Below are 17,916 nucleotides of genomic sequence, written 5' to 3' on the forward strand. Positions count from 1 at the left end.
GTAGCAGACACGACTCACGGATCATTTGCTCGGACGGAACCGGGATCACGAGCCGTTTCTCGTGATCCTTATCTCGTCGATCGACCGTAATTGACTGTTTAACCGCGGATATTGAAATTAGCGCTTGTCTCCGCTCGGAAAGTGAACGTGCAGAGGTTAGCGGGCCTAACGACCCACCCCTGAATTTCTTCTTGCCGCTTGACCGGACCGGGTCAAGGGTCACCTGCCTGTCCCAGATACATTTTTTATCCGGATCAATTTTTACGTCAGCTTTTCAACACTTCGATTTTCAGATGGCTCAACAGCTGGTTCTTGGAATTGGTCCTCGGTGGGAAGAGGTGTATTTAAATTTTTATAACTTCATCGAAAATAATCGTACCGTAATAAACCGGGAGTTATTTTCAAGCTTGAATCCTCCGGTTTCGACACACTTCGGTGTGGAAGGAGTGTGTTTCGGAACGTTTTTCAAATTTAGATACTTCTGGGAAGTCGAAAAAATTTTTTTACCGAGTGGAATTAGGCTGTGTTTGAAGAACGAAGTTTCCGCTTTCCAACGAGTCCAGAAAAATTAGTCTACGATTTTTTGTTCGCATTTTATGTCACTTTTAGTGAAACGTGTGGCTCCAGTGTTGGAATACTAGATTGGATGGGTCACTGCATTCTGGATAAAAATCTGTCGACTTTTAAATTATCGTAGCTTTGTCAAAAAAAATCATAGAGCGATGTTTCTTATCTCATTTTAAAAAACGAAATCCCCGCTTTTAATATGTCTCGGGTACAATTTCGTAAAAAAATTTTACCGTGAAAGACGAATCAAAAAGTAAGAATAGTCATTTTCTGACAATTCTACGGATTCAAATGTTTGCAGATTGGTTAAAAAAATTTTCTCGAGACTGAATCCACCGGGAAATTAAAGATCGAAGCTCCTTCTTTACATCGAGACCTTAAAATTTGCTCTGCGATTTTTTCGCGTCGTTTTATTGAAGTTCTGGTCTAAGTTCAATAAGTTAGCGAGATAGCTGCAATCCTATTTGTGTTCGAGTATTAATTGCTAGCTGGGTGTGTTCCTAAATTACATCGATCAAATGTCAACAGGATCGAGCTGTGAATTCTGGTAAGTGTCAGGGAATTCTGATACGGTGGAATCCGGGTTGCACAAGACCTAGGCCAAGCTGGGAGTGCTCTTCCTTTCGATTTCTCATTGGACGACGCCCACTGTACCTGCTCGCTTATTTTGCCTACATTCGAGCGTGAGTAATCTGGCACGGTGTGGGATGACAGAATAAGTGCACGGTGAGCCCACGTGGTCCCAGTCACGTCTGAAATGATATTGCATTCGTTGCAAACCGTGGTGGGTTACCAGTTGGTTGACATTAGGTGGGAATATTGACGGAGTACCAATTACAAACTGATACTCAAATTATTGGGAAGCTTCAGGCAAATAACTATGTATAATTATCAGTGTAGGAGTAAAGAATAGTGCAATTGCCGATAAAACAATAGCGCATTTTCTAAGAAAATCGATAGAGACATCAAGGAACAATTGGATGAAATGGAGAATTAAGAAGAAGAGGAACAAGAGAACCACATTTGTATTTCACGAAAACGTAATACCGTGTACAGAATACATATCGGTGGCAATAAACAGAAGTTTGCTAATTCGACCGCCCCTCGCTACGAAGCTCTACAGTCAAACAATCAACTATCGCTTAAACGCTACGATAAACGTAAATTCATTAAACGCTCGCTACCTTACTCTTTAACAATTACAATATGGCAATTCAAATTGCGACGCTCGGCAATATGAAGTCGCACCTACGGTTAACTCGTCTATACAAAACGATCGGTACAATTATTTACAAAAACACCCGCAGCTCTCTGTAATTATTTTCGTCGAATTGTCAGCTGACCGAAATCCCCAGGGCCGTTCGGAAAATCAGGTACGATACAAACTATGCTTCCTGACAGAGAAAAACACACCAAAGCGAGAAATATATGCATGATTTTTCGTGAATTTTATTTTCTTATATAAGTATACAGCGGATCATTATGCAAAATAAAAATTGCCTACATCTATCGCAAGAGATAGAAACCAAATAGAATGTTATCTCTTCCTTTAATTATTTTAATCGAGGAGAAATCGTATATTAACATCTTCAATTTTTAAAAAATTCTTCACCTATTTTCAATTTCATCTTCTCAATTTTACTATAAATGCATAAAGATCCGCTGTCTATTTATAAGTTACGTACTCAGTCATCCTCGGCATCACATCGGCTCCAGAAAAAATGCGTTCCTCTTCAGTAGTACAGATCATTCTTCATGGACATGGCTCGAGCGCGTGCATGAGCCTTCATGTGTGCCTCGCGTGCCTTTATCACTTCCGGCGTGTCGATGACACGCCCATCGGCGCCCAGCGGCGCGAATGGTCCTCGATAAACGATGGGCGTGGCTTGGTTGTACGTCACTCGTAGCGGGGCCAAGTAGACCAAATTTTTCCTCCCGTCGAACACGTCCAGTTCGTAAAATTCCGATGCCTTCGACGCTGCGCGGGCGTGCGCTGCCATATGGGCGCTTTTGGCAGCGGCCACCTTCGGGCAAAACCCGGCAAACTTTTTATTACAACATTTTTTCATTTGAGTTTTACTACAACAAGTTTAATACAAGTTTTATTACGTTTTTTAACTTGATCTACAACTTATTCTGGCTCTATAATCTTTCTCCGTCATGATGGAAGACTTTTATTCTGTCCTATAATTTGTAATCTTTCTCCGACATTTTCTGTAGTCATTTTTACATAGCTGGGATGATTATGATTTGTTTTGCTCACCTCAGGAGTGTCCATGACCCGACCATCGGGTGCCAGTGGCGCAATTATAGGTCGTTGACGCTGTCTTTTGGGAGCCACCGGCGCCTCCGTCATCTCGAGCATTCTTTTAGGCATCATCATCGTCGTGTCGCTGTTGTCGTACATGTCGTAGTCCTTCCGGGCCTTCCTCAACTTAGTCAGGGCCTCAGCGTGCATCGCCAAGTGGATGGCCCTCGCGCGGGCCACTTCCGGCGTGTCCATAACCATTCCATCATTCGAGAGCGGCGCTGGTGGACCCCTGTACTGATAATATTCGTTCTCGTACGTTCCAGCAATGGTGGACGCGACCAATGCAGCCAGAACTATCTGGAAAACCATGGGAAATTAGTGGAACCGCGTAAATTCTTCCATCGAAATCAGCAAAAGAGTTTCAATCGATTTTAAACCAAGCTGGAATGTATGAAATTGATTTTAGACCGTGGTTAAAAATTGTAATATGTTTGAAATTGAGATAAAGGAAATTGGAATTATATTACGCTGGTTTTTTTTAGTTCTTCTTTAATTGATTTGCGAATTTTACGGTGACAAGAAACAGACTCGGGAGAATTTGTGAAGATATTGTGGAACATTCAAGCGAATTCATTGCTTTCGATCGCACTTACAAGTAATCTCATGCTGGCGAGATACCACCGACCACGAAACGGACGTCTCGATTGCGAGTGTATCACGTTCGATCGATCGATCTTGCTTTTATAGTGTCGCGGTGTCACCACGAACAACCACGTTACGATGATCACACCTGAGACGATAATCGATACCTTAATTGTTCCGTTTCTCTCGCGAATGTTCGCCGTGATTTTATTAGCCTAGCAAAAAAGAGCTTCTCAAAGAAATGGGGGGTTGAAAATTCGTAACGGAACATTGTGTTGATCCTTCAATAAATAATCGATCATATTTTTATCAGCGAACTCTAATTAACGAGAATTCATCGAAGTTTTAAGCAACGACAATTTTCCCAGTTTCAGTGAACTTTCTTCGACAAGCTCAAGATTTTTTAAAAAATTTGAAAGTGGACATAGCAGTACTGACAATAAATATATTCATTCAAATTCTACGAGAAAGGAAGAAGAAACAAATTGGTAAAATTATGGCTAAAAAGGAGACTGTTGTTCTTATGTATGGTTACAAGAATTTTTAGTATGAATTAAAAAATTGTACATTTATTTAACGTATGTTGTAAATATTATTTATGATACGTAAATATAGTTTTATGTTGCAGCAGTGCTACAGAACGTCCCTGACGTTTCTACTCGGCTTTTCGAGGTCAGTTTTCAGTGTAGTGCAACATCACACCACCCCTCGGCCATGCAACTTGGGTAGAACTTTTCTGCGGTTTCAAAACACGCCTTGATTCACGGACGACTAGACGGGATCATAGATCCTCCGGTGATCCCTTCAAGGCAGTCCTCTTTCCACGATGAGAATTAGTCCCCTTATAAACACAGCCCCAGATACAGTCCAGCCAATTACCATTCGATTCCACTTCGAATTTCTGCCATTTTATTGTCTCCACCCACATCGCATCATTTTCCATCAGCAGTAAAATGTGACACATTTTTCTAGGTCATCATCAACGTATCCTCATCAATTTTAAAAAATCGTTTCTTTTTATCCTGGTCACATGAGTAGTAACATAAAAATATTTGCATTGCAAATTATGTATATACAGGAAGGAGCATAACTGATTCAACACACTTTAAATCAGAATAACTTTTTTATGAATGGACCAAACGACTTCAATTTCTCTGTAAGGCTAGAAGAATTAGTTTAGTAAATGATGTGTAAAAAATATGTTGAAAAAATGCATTTGGTCGGAATTGCGAAAGGAAATAGTAAAAATTGATTTTTACTACTTTTTTGGCTGGGCCAATAACGAAAATTTAAAAAATGTGTTTTGTCAACTGGTATAAATTATATTCGCTCTGAAAATTTCATTGAAATTGGTTAATTGGTTCACGAGTTATGAACGATTAAAAATGGTAAAACTTGCCACTTTATGGTGCATTAAAAATTACCACTTTTGATCGTTTATAATTCGCAAACCAATTAACCTATTTCAATGAAATTGAACCAAACACATCTTTTAAATTTTCGCTATTGGTCCAGCTAAAAAAGTAGTAAAAATCCATTTTTACTATTTTTTTTCGCCATTCACTAAACTAATTTACTAATTCACTAAACTAATTTCACTAAACTATTATTTAATATTCACTAAACTATTTATTTCATTTACTAAACTAATTCTTCTAGCCTTACAGAGAAATTGAAGTGGTCCATTCATAAAAAAGTTATTCTGATTTAAAGTGTGTCGAATCAGTTATGCTCCTTGCTGTATATTATTAAGTAGGAAATGTCTAAAAAAACAGATTGACTGTTTTGAAACTTTTAAAACGAGGCGACGAACGACGTGATACAATTTTTTATTTCTTGTCTGATCAACGACTGATTCTACTGACGGTAGTCCCACGTCTAGAAATTAATCAGACGCCAGACGATTAGCGAAACAGGCGTGTCGAGCGGCTTCGGTTAATTAGCATAGATACAGATTCCCTGTTTACGACGTAACATGACACGATCGGGTCGATGACTTTCGTGAGGAAACAGTTGCGCAAAAGTTTTACGCAAAGCCTGGTCCTACAGTATATAATCCGCGTTGCCTGCAACATGATTATAGCATATTGGGTCCAAGTTGATTGTTAAAGTTGCCACATTTGGGAAACGAGGCTGAGAAACAGACACTTAACCTTTCCAGGCGTTTGCGATTTTTCTCTTGAGTCTAGTCGATCATTAAAAAATCCCAGAAACGCTATCCCTCGTTTTCTATCGTTGTGGTAAAAGTACAAATATTTTTAATTTTTTCTAGAAATTCGAAAATCGAAAATCTGCTGATTGGTATCTTAATATCGCCACGTCGACTGCTTCGGGAATGCCAGTCCGAATAAGTTACAATTCTCAACCTTTCTGCTCGTAAAAACGGCGAATCACGATGTTCGAGTTCGTTCAGGAGGAACGAATCTCCGTTCCCCGGATCGTTTCTTCTCACGTCTTTCGTACACCGGTGACCTATGTCGTAACATTCAGTCTGGCGGCAGCCTGCAGCTACAAGGTAATTCCCTTTCAATAAAATCTGTGCTTCACCCCAAAAAAGATGAAGAATCTTGCCGCTAAAAATTTCTGAGCCAGACTGGCGCTGGGATAGTCCCTGGTTAGGTCAGGAGGCTTTGGCTGGGATCACTAGTGGAGTGGACTTGGTTAGACAGAGTCAAATTAGTCTGAAGTCAAGTTTGAGTCGGGTACTGTTCAATCCAGATCTAACATAATCAGCTCCACGTTTCGATCCTAATGAGTAGACTATGGATTTTAAGCATTTATGACAAAAATGGGTACAATAGTGGACAAAAGTTTAAGGACGCTCTAAAAAAGACGATAACTATTTTAATATTGTGCTATACGATTTGAACTTCTTTGGGAAGCTAGAGCAATTAGTTTACTACAGGATGTGATCAGAAATTTTTCCAAAAATTGTAATCGATCGGAATTGTTGGAAAAATACTGAAAGTTGCATTTTTAATATTTTTATGTACATTTTTATGGACACCAGTTTATAAGTTCCACGTTACTGAGACAATTAAAAGAAGAAAGAAATTTTTGTTTGGCTCCTGTGTCTTGCAATCAATGCAAACATGTTTTATCAGTCTACTAACGAGATTCAAACCAGGTGCTTCAATAATGTTTTTTCTGTCCGGTTCGAACGAACATTTCTCGCCAAGAGTTTGCCAAATACTTTCTTTTTTTCTGGAAACCGCAGTACGAGGCAATAGTTACGATGAACGACGCAGTTTCTAATCCGATCGATAGATCGTGTGATCCGTCCCATACCACCTCGATTTTTATTTCGGTTCTGTCATAAATCTTACGCAAACCTCCGCCACAATTTCGTATACGCATCTGAAATGATTTTTATATTCGTTAAAAAAAAAATGTGTAGCAACGTGCTGCGACAGTTGTCGAAAGAAGCGAGCACCGAGTGGCCATGAAGAAGTGTTCTCGCTGACTCGGTCCAGCCAGAGATTTCTTTCTAATTCTTGGATTACGTTAACCGCAGTGCATAGCGAAATCGAATGTGGGTTAACCTGCGGTCTCGCACGACCGAAACGCGTTCGCGATTTATGCGTGTGGTGCATAGATTCCGTGACTCCTCGAACTGCGCGTTTGATCGACCTACTTGATGCTGATAAATATGCCAGATGCAAATCTAACGCAATCGAAATGTCTCAACGAGCCTCCCTTCCCTTATCAAAGCCTTCATCGCGGGAAATCTTCGATTCTGTTTTTTGATTTTTTAAAAAAATTCTTTTTATTCAGAATTTTTGATCTGAATCTCTGATCTTGTTGTACGTAATAATTAGACTGCGGATCTTTATGCAATTATCGCTTTTGAAAATGTTCAAATAATGCTAGGATATCAAATATGATAGAATTCAGGACGATTTTAATTTATATCAGATCTAAAAAGGCTACTACCACAGACAATAAGATTTTATTTGATTCGAGTTCCTCTTAAAATTTGTGTACAAACATTGCAAATTGCACAAACATCCGCAGTCTAGTAATAATAATTTGTGGTCTTTACTAGACTGCAGAAACGAGATAAAGATGAGAGTGCTCAAGAAAGGGGAAGAGATACAAAAATTAGCAGAATAGTCTGAGATGTTAACAAAATATTACATTTATGTGATTATAGGAGATTATGGTCAATTATTTGCAATAATCATTTAAAAGGATACTCAGAGGTTACAATTGTCCATCAGTCCTCAGTAACATTGTTAAAAATAATCGAAATTAAAATTATCGAAAATTGTAACAGAACTTTTAATAGTTTCAATAGTTTTAATAGTAGGAGGAATATATTGTTGCAGAATGGGTAGGATCGTTTAAATAATGATGAAGGGCGACGCCGGTATTTTTTGTAAAAATGTGAACAATTTATTGGCCTAAATTATGTACAGATGTTCCGAATTTTCTTCAATTTCCAGGATCAATAGTTGCTGACTCTTTGATAGCTCTGTGGTGGGAACGCAGATTTTGCGAATGCGGATTGCGGCGCTTGATAAGGCAGTCCTGGGCCAGGCAGCACTTGAGATGCGGGAGAATTGTATTGTCCCACATTGTACGGGATTTGGCCGGTCGGTCCAGCGTAGGCTGCAACAGAAAGTCGTGTCCACAAAAATTAAAAAGAATGTCTGCCAAAAAATAAATATATAAAGCTGGTCTGAAATGCTGAGTACGAATATTTTGCAAGGAATGGTTGGATAATTGAAACGTCAATTAAAAGTGTTATTCGCGCGAGAAATCCTATCGGTTTAAATCCGACACTCGATCTTCACGGTGCCGAGGAAGGTGTCGAAATGCTTAAGCCGCTTTTGGGAGCGGGACTCGAGTTAAAGCGGAACAAAAGGAACCGGTTCTTCTCCGTCACTTCCTCCGACTATCGTTTAATCCTTCAATTACGATTTAAAAAAATTGCCATCGATTTCAGAAGTTGAAATACTAAGAAAATTGAAGACTTATAATTGATCGTTTCTGTTCACCGACAGCAAAATAAAATTTTAATTGCCGCAGAGATTTAATTAACAAATCGCTGAAAGTCCTCGAGGTCGTTCACAGAAGTCCCCGTTTGACCCACGGCGACCCCGTTTAATATTCGTGACGAAGAATGGCTAATTCTCGATTATAGTCTCAACGATTAGTGTCTCTGCAGGCCATTCCCACAAGAACAATCGAACGATTAAGCTGTTGAGCAACAGTCTGACTGTTGCATCGCATTACGCTGTCACAAATGTATCCATATCTAGCCAATGGTTAAATGTTACCGTCTGTAAAAACCGATGCTATTGTCGCACGAGTATCGTTTAAATATTTGTCTAGGCTGTCAATCTTCCCACGAAATAAACATAAAGTAACCAAATAAAAATTTTGATCGTCTACAATAATTTTAATAAATTATGAATAATATATTTCACCTGCTTATTTAAAATCTTCGCACAAAATAAACATAAAGGAACCAATTAAAAATTTTGTTCTTCTACAACAATTTTAATAAATTATGAATTATAAATTTTACCTACTTATTTTTAAAAAATGCTTATGGCGATCACGGATTGCTGGAGATTCCGAATAGAAATATTTCCCAGGTTCCGTCGACCCGAACATTGGCTTTGAAAAATTGTTCAAGGAGTACCCGGAGGCGTGAACTTACCTTGGCCTCCGACTTCCGGTTTAAACTCCTGGGCATACTTGAACGCCCTGGCTTCGGCCTCGGCCAACTCCGCCAACCTGGCGGCCTTCAGGGCAGCCACTTCCGGCGTGTCAATTACCGTGCCATCTTCAGCGAGAGGAGCGGGAACGAAGGGAGTAGGCTTCGCGGTAGCAGCATAGTTTTGTGGACCAACATAGTTGGCGTTGTTGCTATACTGGGGCTGGTAGGCTACCGGGCTAGGCTGGCTGTACGATGGAGCCTGGACTGCAATTTTGATAAAAAATTATGCGACTTCGAGCAGCCAATCCTTTTTCTATTTACCAATTATCGTGGACCAGGTCCTAAAATCCCAGAAGACCACGGCGGGTTGGAGATGTAGCTAATTTAGACAAGACTTAGCAGCCATCCACGATAGCTAGCCTAGACGTAGCCGAGGCTTTGCAGAAATTCAGCAACCCTCATAATGGGTAGCCTAGACCTAGACCAGGCTTTGTAGAAATTTAGCCAACCTTCATAATGGGAAGCCTAGACCTCGATCAGACTTTGCAGAAATTTAGCAGTCCCCATCATAGCTAGCCTAGACGTAGCCAAGGCTTTGTAAAAACTTAGCAACCCCCATCATAGCTAGCCTAGACCTAAACCAGGCTTTATAGAAATTTAGCAACCCCCATCATAGCTAGCCTAGGCCTAGACCAGGCTTTGCCAAGATTTAGCAATCCCCATCATAGCTAGCCTAGACGTAGCCGAGGCTTTGTAAAAATTTAGGCAACCCTTATAATAGCTAGTCTAAAACTAGACCAGGCTTTGTAGAAATTTAGCAACCCCCATCATAGCTAGCCTAGGCCTAGATCAGGCTTTGTAGAAATTTGGCAACCCCCACCATAGCTAGCCTAGGCCTCATCGAGTCCTAATAACGTTCACTATTCCCACTATTCCCCTGTGTCCTCACTATACTATCACTATACCCCCAATCAATTTACCTGGAGCAGACTGGTAAACAGGAGCCTGAGACTGATAGCTCGGTTGCCTCAGATAGGTCGGAGCAGTAGGCTGCGCGGAGGCATAGTTGTAAGCTTGCGATGGAATCTGAGGACTGTATTCAGCAGTTTGAGGTTGATTCTTGGCTTCCTCCGCAGCTCTGGCAGCTGCTCGAGCAAACTCTGCGAAGTGAGCAGCTTTGGCTTGAGCCACTTCCGGCGTGTCGATTACGTTTCCGTCTTGACCAACCGGAGCAGGGGGCGCGAACCTTTGAGGCAGAGGCTGGGCATGAACATGGGGCTCGCCGTAGCTCGGGGGACTCACGTAACCGGCCCTGCAGCTCGCTACCACGGCGAACAAAATGATCTGCAATTATAAAATACACAATCCTTAAACTAAATGTATCTATTTAGAATACCGTTTATTTTTTTTAAATAGTGTACCAGTGTTCTACACCATCGACGCCTCAATCAAAACATTTCACATCTCTCCGAAACGAAATTACAACGGAAAAAATGCTAGCGGAGGAGGAGGAGAATTTTTCGAAAAGGAGAACCGAATGAATCGATGAATGGCCGGTTGCGTTAGGTGGTCTGATTGGCCGTCGCTGCGTGGGCCGTTTCTCTGACCTGGCCGAGTGACCCGATCTACCCTAACCTTTCACTTTCCTTTGTTCGCCGGGGGAATTCTGATCGAATCGATCGTGTTCTGCGAGGGAGGAACAGAGTGGGGGGGCCTTAAGAGCCGGGGGACTCACCAAGCCTCTCATGACGCCCTGGAAAAGCCGTGAATCGGTCCCTTTCTCTATCGGTCCTCTAACTGCTGGCGGCGGGTCTCTCTACTCCCCTTGGTTCTCCCGGCTCTGACGGATAAACGGTGACGACGGTTTTCCGCTGGCGTCTGCTACCCGCGTCTGGGCTCGGTCTCGCGTTTTGTGTTCCTGGAGAACGGAGTTGGTACCATTTATAGTGGTGATCATCCGCCCCCTACCACTGTTGTTGTAGGCCCCGCGACCTGGAGGGGTCCTAGGAGGTGATCGGCTAAACCACGTCGCCTGGGAAGCTCGCCCAGGAAAAAGGATACTCCCTCCTTTCGGCGTTCTGTCGCCAGGACCTTGGCATTTGAGCGAGGTCCCTGCACTCCAGGACCGGAAGGATATCGATCGGGGCCTCCAGGCCTCTCCTGCAACCGTGCATGGGAAATTCGACACTTGTGGTCACCACCGGTGGCATGGGGAAACTCGCCCACGTGCCGCTCGTTCACATTAGGCCAGATTTTTTTAAATTACTGTCTTTTGTCGTTGTGATAACGCGCTGAATGGTCGTTCAAATCCTTCTGTGGAAATAGGATGCACTTTCCGGAGACTGGGACCATGATTTGTTCGAAGAAAATTGATAATTCGTATGGGCATCGTATATTGACGATACTATGTTGTATCTAATAGTAAAATATGAAATTCAACTGTTGTATTGCAAAAGATTAAATTTGATTTGCTTAAGGTGATTTGCTGAAGGTTGAAATTGATTTGCAAAAGGTTGAATTTGATTTGCAAAAATGTGGATTTGCAGTATAAAACCTGTAAAAGGTTGAAATGTTGAAATTGATTTGCAAAAATGTGAATTTGCAGTATAAAACCTGTAAAAGGTTGAAATGTTGAAATAGATTTGCAAAAGATAAAATTTTATTTGCAAAAGGTTGAAATTGATTTGCAAAAGGCTAAATTTAATTTGCGTAAAGTTGAAATTGATTTGCAAAAGGTTGAAATTGATTTGCAAAAGGTTTAATTTGATTTGCAAAAGGTTGAATTTGATTTGAAGAAGGGTGAATTTGGAGTACAAAACCTGTAACACGTTGAAATTGATTTGTAGAAAGGTGAATGTGGAGTACAAAACCTGTAAAACATTGAAATTGATTTGTAAAAGGGTGAAATTGATTTGCAAAAGAATGAATTTGGAGTACAAAACCAGCAAAACGTTGAAATTGATGTGCAAAAAGGTGAGTTTGCAGTACAAAACCTGTGAAAGGTTGAAATGTTGAAATATTCTTGTGATACGTTTCTTAAAAAATTTCAGGATGACCTTGGTCGACCTCCAAATTGAATTTGAAGAATTTAAGTCGAGCTTCATTTGATTGTTATTTACAAAGGAAACGAATGGACGTTGCTCATGTTTCAACAGATTGGAGCACAAGGAAACTGTCTTACAGTGTATCTTATTACCGACCAACAATGTCAGTGGATCGAAATGGTAACTAGCACTATTACGATAAACTAGTTGTTCTGTTCCACGTTGTAACCCACATAAAAATGTATCATTCTGTATCATCATTGTTTCTTGAACTCGTAACACCTTTCCACTTCACAGCGAGATGCAATAGAGGAGTTAATTATATTTCTCGCTGTCACTAATATGAGAAATTACACGGCGACTTCGTGCAACACGTGAGAAGCACGTTTCATCATTGCCGAGGAAGTTACACACGAGACATATTTCTGCGCAATTGGATCTGGGAAAGGGTCCTAATCACGGTGAGAAGATGCATTTACTGCAATTTCTGTCTTGGTTATCTGTATCTCGTTGCCAGACAGCGGATGTTTACACAAATATTCATTTCTTTTGTGAAACTGATTTGCAAAAGGGTGAATTTGCAATGCAAAACTTTGTATAAAATGTATGGAATAAAAACAGATCCTTTAAACTGGCGATTTATAATTTTATCAGCTGGGTTTTGCAAATTTCTGGAGAGGAATTGTCGGTTGAATTTCGACGGAATCGTGCGTTCGAAATTCCCGGCGTTTAAACAAAGGCACGTGCGAGTGTCGAATGACTTAGCAACCCTGAACGAACGAAGGACTCGAGGCCGAAGGACAGTCTCCACTCAGAATGCATTCCCACAATATTTTTCCGCGCCTGCAATTTATTGTACCCAACGTTCGATCGCTGATAGAAGCCAGGTTCACGTGACGCTATTATCCACACCGATAAACCAACTGTGAATATTCTCAGTCCATATTTTCCTCTACACGTTTCTATCGAAATAAAAAATCGTCGAGAATAATTTTCCTCCGAATTGAAAAATAATATAGCATGCAACAATGTTCCCGAGGCACAGTGCGAGCTGTGGGAATTTTTTGCGACCGTGTTGCACGCAAAATTAAGCAACGCCAGACACCGTGTCCCAATCGGCGTCAAGAATTGTCAATCTGCGGCAGAATATTTGCAAAACGATTTGGCAACTGCGTACGAGCTACACTAGAAAGTCGACGATATTTTTTTCAACCGAGAGAAACAGTTCGATTTCGTCAATGAACAAGAATTATTTCTTGCGGTATTATATTGTATATATTTCTTAAAAAACGTTCGCAGAATTACTTTATTGACAGTCTCTTTATATTGACAAAATAATTTCCATCGGGTCTGGCTTGATTAAACCCATTCAACTATAAAGAAACTCGCATTTCGGTGTTGTAAGATTTTTTCCTCGAGTCACGCCCTACGAATCAGGAACGAAGTAGTTGGCCGTGAATTTCGTCAGCTCCAACTGCGTTCATCATTGAAGGTCGTCCGTGGAACCAGATGTCCGCGTTTCGCTCGTCGAGCTTGTCGAAAGTAAGTACTTGTCATCGATACGGAGCGAAACGATAAATAAATCGGAAAACATTTAATCGTAGGAAAAATCTGTAAAAGAAGCTGCATTTTTATTTTCTGCGTTTTTCCTGATGAAACATTTACAAAATGTCGTGGCCGGAATATTCGGAGCAGATCGAATGTTTTGCGTCGGCTGTTATGTGAGCATGTTGCTACAGCAAAGAATTTATTTCTTGTTATTTGGGATGGATTAAGAGAGTTTGATTATGAAACAGCGACAAGAAAGATTTCTGCGAATATACAATCCATTTGCATTGCGCTCATACATCAAAAGTTCGTTTGTGAAACGGGCAGAATCAGTTGCGTATGTTCTCGAAATTCTTGAAACAGGATTTGCAAGTTTTGAAGAAACATTTCTCGAAATATTGGAGCTCAAAAGTTGATCATTTTTGTTAGCACAAATTTCGTCAAGCCTACACTAGTAACTCAGAAGCTTGGATGCAAAAGCTCTTACTAAAATGATCCATCCTCAAAAGCTCTAAGCCCTCCATAATAAAAATATGAAATATATTTTTTAGAATGTGTGAAGCTCGAAAGTTGGCATTTTTTGTTTGCACGAATTTCGTCAAGCCTACACCAGTAACTCAAAAGCTTAAAATGGTCCATCCTCAAAAGCTCTAAGCCCTCCATAATAAAAATTTGAAATATATATTTTAAAACGTGTGAAGCTCAAAAGTTGACAATTTCTGTTTGCACGAATTTCGTCAAACCTACACCAGTAACTCAAAAGCTGGATGCAAAAGATCTCACTAAAATAATCCATCCTCAAAAGCTCTAAGCTCTCCATAATAAAAACTTGAAATATATATTTTAAAACGTGTGAAGCTCAAAAGTTGACAATTTCTGTTTGCACGAATTTTGTCAAACCTACACCTGTAACTTACAAGCTGGATGCAAAAGCTCTTATTAAAATGATCCATCCTCAAAAGCTCTAAGCCCTCGGTAATAAAAATTTTAAATATATTTTTTAAAACGTCTGAAGCTCAAAAGTTGGCAATTTTTGTTTGCACGAATTTCGTCAAGCCTACACCAGTAACTCAAAAGCTGGATGCAAAAGCTCTTGCTAAAACGATCCATCCTGAAAAGCTCCAAGTCTTCTATAATAAAAATTTGAAATATATTTTCTAAAATGTCCGTAGCTCGGAACCTCGCTTGCGAAGCTTCTCGCAATGTCCCCAAATGATGTTGAGGATCGCAGTAGATCGAAAGTGTACAGGTGAAAGGTCACTTTATTAAATCAGCCGAAGTCATATGTACAAAAACGAGACGATTAGCGTAGCCGACGTTGGGCCGAGTCGCCTAAGCGATCAAGTACTTCTGGACCAGTGGAGCGGAGTACGTGGAGACCACCAAAGGCAGTTCGACATTTTTGCTGGCTTCGGCAGCCAGACCGAGTTTCTCGTTGATGTGGGCAGCAGCGTGTTCCGCCTTGGCAAGAGCAACTTCCGGTGTGTCGACGACGCGACCATCGAGTCCAATGGGCGCTGGGGGGACGAGTTTAGCGATAGCTACAGTGTTCAGGTCGCCGGTGGTCAAAACAGGCGATGTGTAGGCGATCAGGTCAGCAGATCTGACTGCCTCGTTGGCCAATGTGATCCTCTCGTTGATGTGGGCAGCTGTGTGCTCTGCCTTAGCCAGGGCCACTTCCGGTGTATCAATTACACGGCCGTCTAAACCGATCGGTGCTCCCGGGACCAGTTTCGTTAGAATTGGGCTCGAAAGGGTAGCTATTTGAGGACTCAACAGCAGCCCTGGCCTGGCCACTGCTACCGCCAACAGGCTGGACAAAATGATCTGCAGCAGAAAGAGTCGACGAACATTGTTAAACATCTCTAACGCACGAAAATATTGGTGGCAAAATTCTTCAAAAAATGTATCAACATTTAAAATTGAGTTTCAGCCGAAAGATGATCAAGCTCTAGGTCTTAAAAAATGTAAAAGACAAAAATTAAGGTGCTTGTGGTTAAAACAATATAAAGGACCAAAATTAGGGTACTGAAGGGTACTTTCGGTTTACTAAAATTAGATAAATAAAATTCAGTAAGTTAAGTTTAAGTAAAATTAAGTAAATTTTAAGTTTAAAATTATGTAAATAATATTTATCAATGAGGGACCACTCTGGGCCCAAAATTTTCACAAAAATACTCGCGTCTGATTCGGTTGAAAAATTGAAAATTTTCACAAAACACCATCTCAGCATAAAGATAAATTGTCTCGTACATTTCGAGCCCACCAATTAATGAAATAACGTTCTCGAAGACTAACGCTAGAAATGAAATTTGTCTGTGACAACTGTGTGATGGTTTCGACGAGTACTCACCAAGGTGTTCATGGTGTGGTTACGTGGGCTCCTTGAGCGCTAGCTGAATCTCAGTACTCGCTAAGGTGCCTTGGACAGGTCTCATGGTATCCTCCTCGCCACATGGTCTTTATATAGCACCTGAGCAAAAAGGTTTCGCTTCATGGTTTCTCCCATCGGGAGAACGCACGACTGGGATACGCCCTGTCCAATACAGGCCCGATACACCTGACATTGACATTTGGTCCAATCACGGCGTTCAGGAACCGTTTTTTTCGCCCCCCCGTCATCGGTGGGAACAATGGAAATACAGAGTGGGGGGAAGGGCACCAAATCGAATCTGTCGTAAATGTCGATTACAACCGATTCACTCGGAACGTTCTGTTTTCTTTTCTCCGAGCAATCGAATTTCTTACCGAACCGTTGCGTGATCGTTCATTTCCTTCTCCGACGACCTTCGGGACACCTTAACGCTTCGCTGACTGCGAGTGCAATCGGTTTTTGGGAGCCCCAAAAATTCCGTTTGTAAACTAACATTCAACAGAATTAATTTATTTTATTGAAATCTCCGACCGATTTATTCCATTGAAATCGATTTTTAAAGTAATATGCATTAAGAGCTTGTTAATTATAATTTGTCTGTCGACTTTTTAAGGACGAGCACATCAGGAAACGATATGCATAATTTCCAGCAATACTTTTCCAAGCACAGAGCTAATTATTAACAATCGCAGACAGTGGTCCACCGATTGGATTCACACAGCTATATAATAACGATTCATGTCACCCGAGTCTATTACCATAGTTTTTTGATAAACTCGTTCTCTAGACGACCCAATTTCTTGTGTGATGTAGCATGTTTGTAACGATTCGAATGGAAGGCGTGTGTGTGTGACTAGATGTCAGCTGTAACAAGAGACTGCATGATGCAACGAATCGTGTTTTATACGACTGCAAGAAGTGTTGATGCCTTGCCTCTGTTGCAACTAGCCCTTTACCTAGCGTTTGCTTTCGATTGCCAAATTGATTGAATTATAGAAAAATTTCATAGTCATGTGAACCTTCGCTGACGCCCTTAGAAAATTAACTGGAATGACTGGGCATTGTAACTCTGGAGTCTCTGATGGCCCAATCAACATGACTGCTCCAAAAGTCCAGCGTAGGAATAACTCGAAAAGAATTTCATAAAATAAGTGGTGGATCTCCAGGTTTCCGACCAGCATTTCGTAAAAGAATATTTTAAACAAAACTAAACAATGGAGTGTGAAAGCAGAGGCTGCAAGCTTTAAAACGAGCTGAGGTTTTTAGTCGTGTGATTTTTTAAAATGTTACTTTTTAAAATCAAATTACAAGTTCTGAAAATTGAGAAATCTCCAGGTGTCCGACCAACATTTCGTAAAAGAATATTTTAAGCAAAACTAAACAATGGAGTGTGAAAGCAGAGGCTGCAAGCTATAAAACGAGCTGAGGTTTTTAGTCGTGTGATCTTTTAAAATGTTGTTTTTTAAAATCGAATTGCAACAAGTTCTGAAAATTGAGAAATCTCCAGGCGTCCGACCAGCATTTCGTAAAAGAATATTTTAAACAAAACTAAACAATGGAGAGTGAAAGCAGAGGCTGCAAGCTATAAAACGAGCTGAGGTTTTTAGTCGTGTGATTTTTTAAAATGTTGTTTTTTAAAATCAAATTACAAGTTCTGGAAATTGAAAAATCTCCAGGTGTCCGACCAGCATTTCGTAAAAGAATATTTTACGCAAAACTAAACAATGGAGTGTGAAAGCAGAGGCTGCAAGCTATAAAACGAGCTGAGGTTTTTAGTCGTGTGATTTTTTAAAATGTTGTTTTTTAAAATCGAATTGCAACA

General features: G+C 40.6%; 2 protein-coding genes, 1 long non-coding RNA gene and 1 pseudogene across 4 annotated transcripts; 1 reads left to right on the top strand and 3 right to left on the bottom strand.

Moving 5' to 3' along the window:
* Window positions 1-1,430: 1,430 nt before the first annotated feature.
* LOC143218930 (uncharacterized) lies at window positions 1,431-3,187 on the bottom strand. The gene is made up of 3 exons (XM_076444583.1): window positions 2,831-3,187; window positions 2,253-2,591; window positions 1,431-1,961 (listed from the first exon to the last, which is right to left on the bottom strand). The coding sequence occupies exons 1-2, from the start codon at window positions 3,185-3,187 to the stop codon at window positions 2,301-2,303; spliced, it is 648 nt and encodes a 215-aa protein (XP_076300698.1). The 3' UTR covers window positions 1,431-1,961; window positions 2,253-2,300.
* A 4,645-nt stretch (window positions 3,188-7,832) lies between these two features.
* Window positions 7,833-11,036, bottom strand: LOC143218926 (uncharacterized). Its single transcript, XM_076444578.1, has 4 exons — window positions 10,864-11,036; window positions 10,109-10,472; window positions 9,129-9,392; window positions 7,833-8,071 (listed from the first exon to the last, which is right to left on the bottom strand). Exons 1-4 carry the CDS (start codon window positions 10,873-10,875, stop codon window positions 7,908-7,910), a joined length of 804 nt encoding a protein of 267 aa, XP_076300693.1. The 5' UTR covers window positions 10,876-11,036; the 3' UTR covers window positions 7,833-7,907.
* Window positions 11,037-11,181: 145 nt separating this feature from the next.
* LOC143218936 (uncharacterized) lies at window positions 11,182-12,994 on the top strand. The gene is made up of 4 exons (XR_013011188.1): window positions 11,182-11,507; window positions 11,975-12,101; window positions 12,179-12,352; window positions 12,470-12,994. It is a non-coding gene; the product is annotated as an uncharacterized LOC143218936 (long non-coding RNA).
* A 1,970-nt stretch (window positions 12,995-14,964) lies between these two features.
* Window positions 14,965-16,173, bottom strand: LOC143218932 (uncharacterized; annotated as a pseudogene). Its single transcript, XR_013011187.1, has 2 exons — window positions 16,074-16,173; window positions 14,965-15,547 (listed from the first exon to the last, which is right to left on the bottom strand). The product of XR_013011187.1 is annotated as an uncharacterized LOC143218932 (transcript).
* Window positions 16,174-17,916: the final 1,743 nt, after the last annotated feature.

The sequence above is a fragment of the Lasioglossum baleicum genome, chromosome 20 (assembly GCF_051020765.1).
Source record: "Lasioglossum baleicum chromosome 20, iyLasBale1, whole genome shotgun sequence".
In the NCBI taxonomy this organism is placed as follows: Eukaryota; Metazoa; Arthropoda; class Insecta; order Hymenoptera; family Halictidae; genus Lasioglossum; species Lasioglossum baleicum.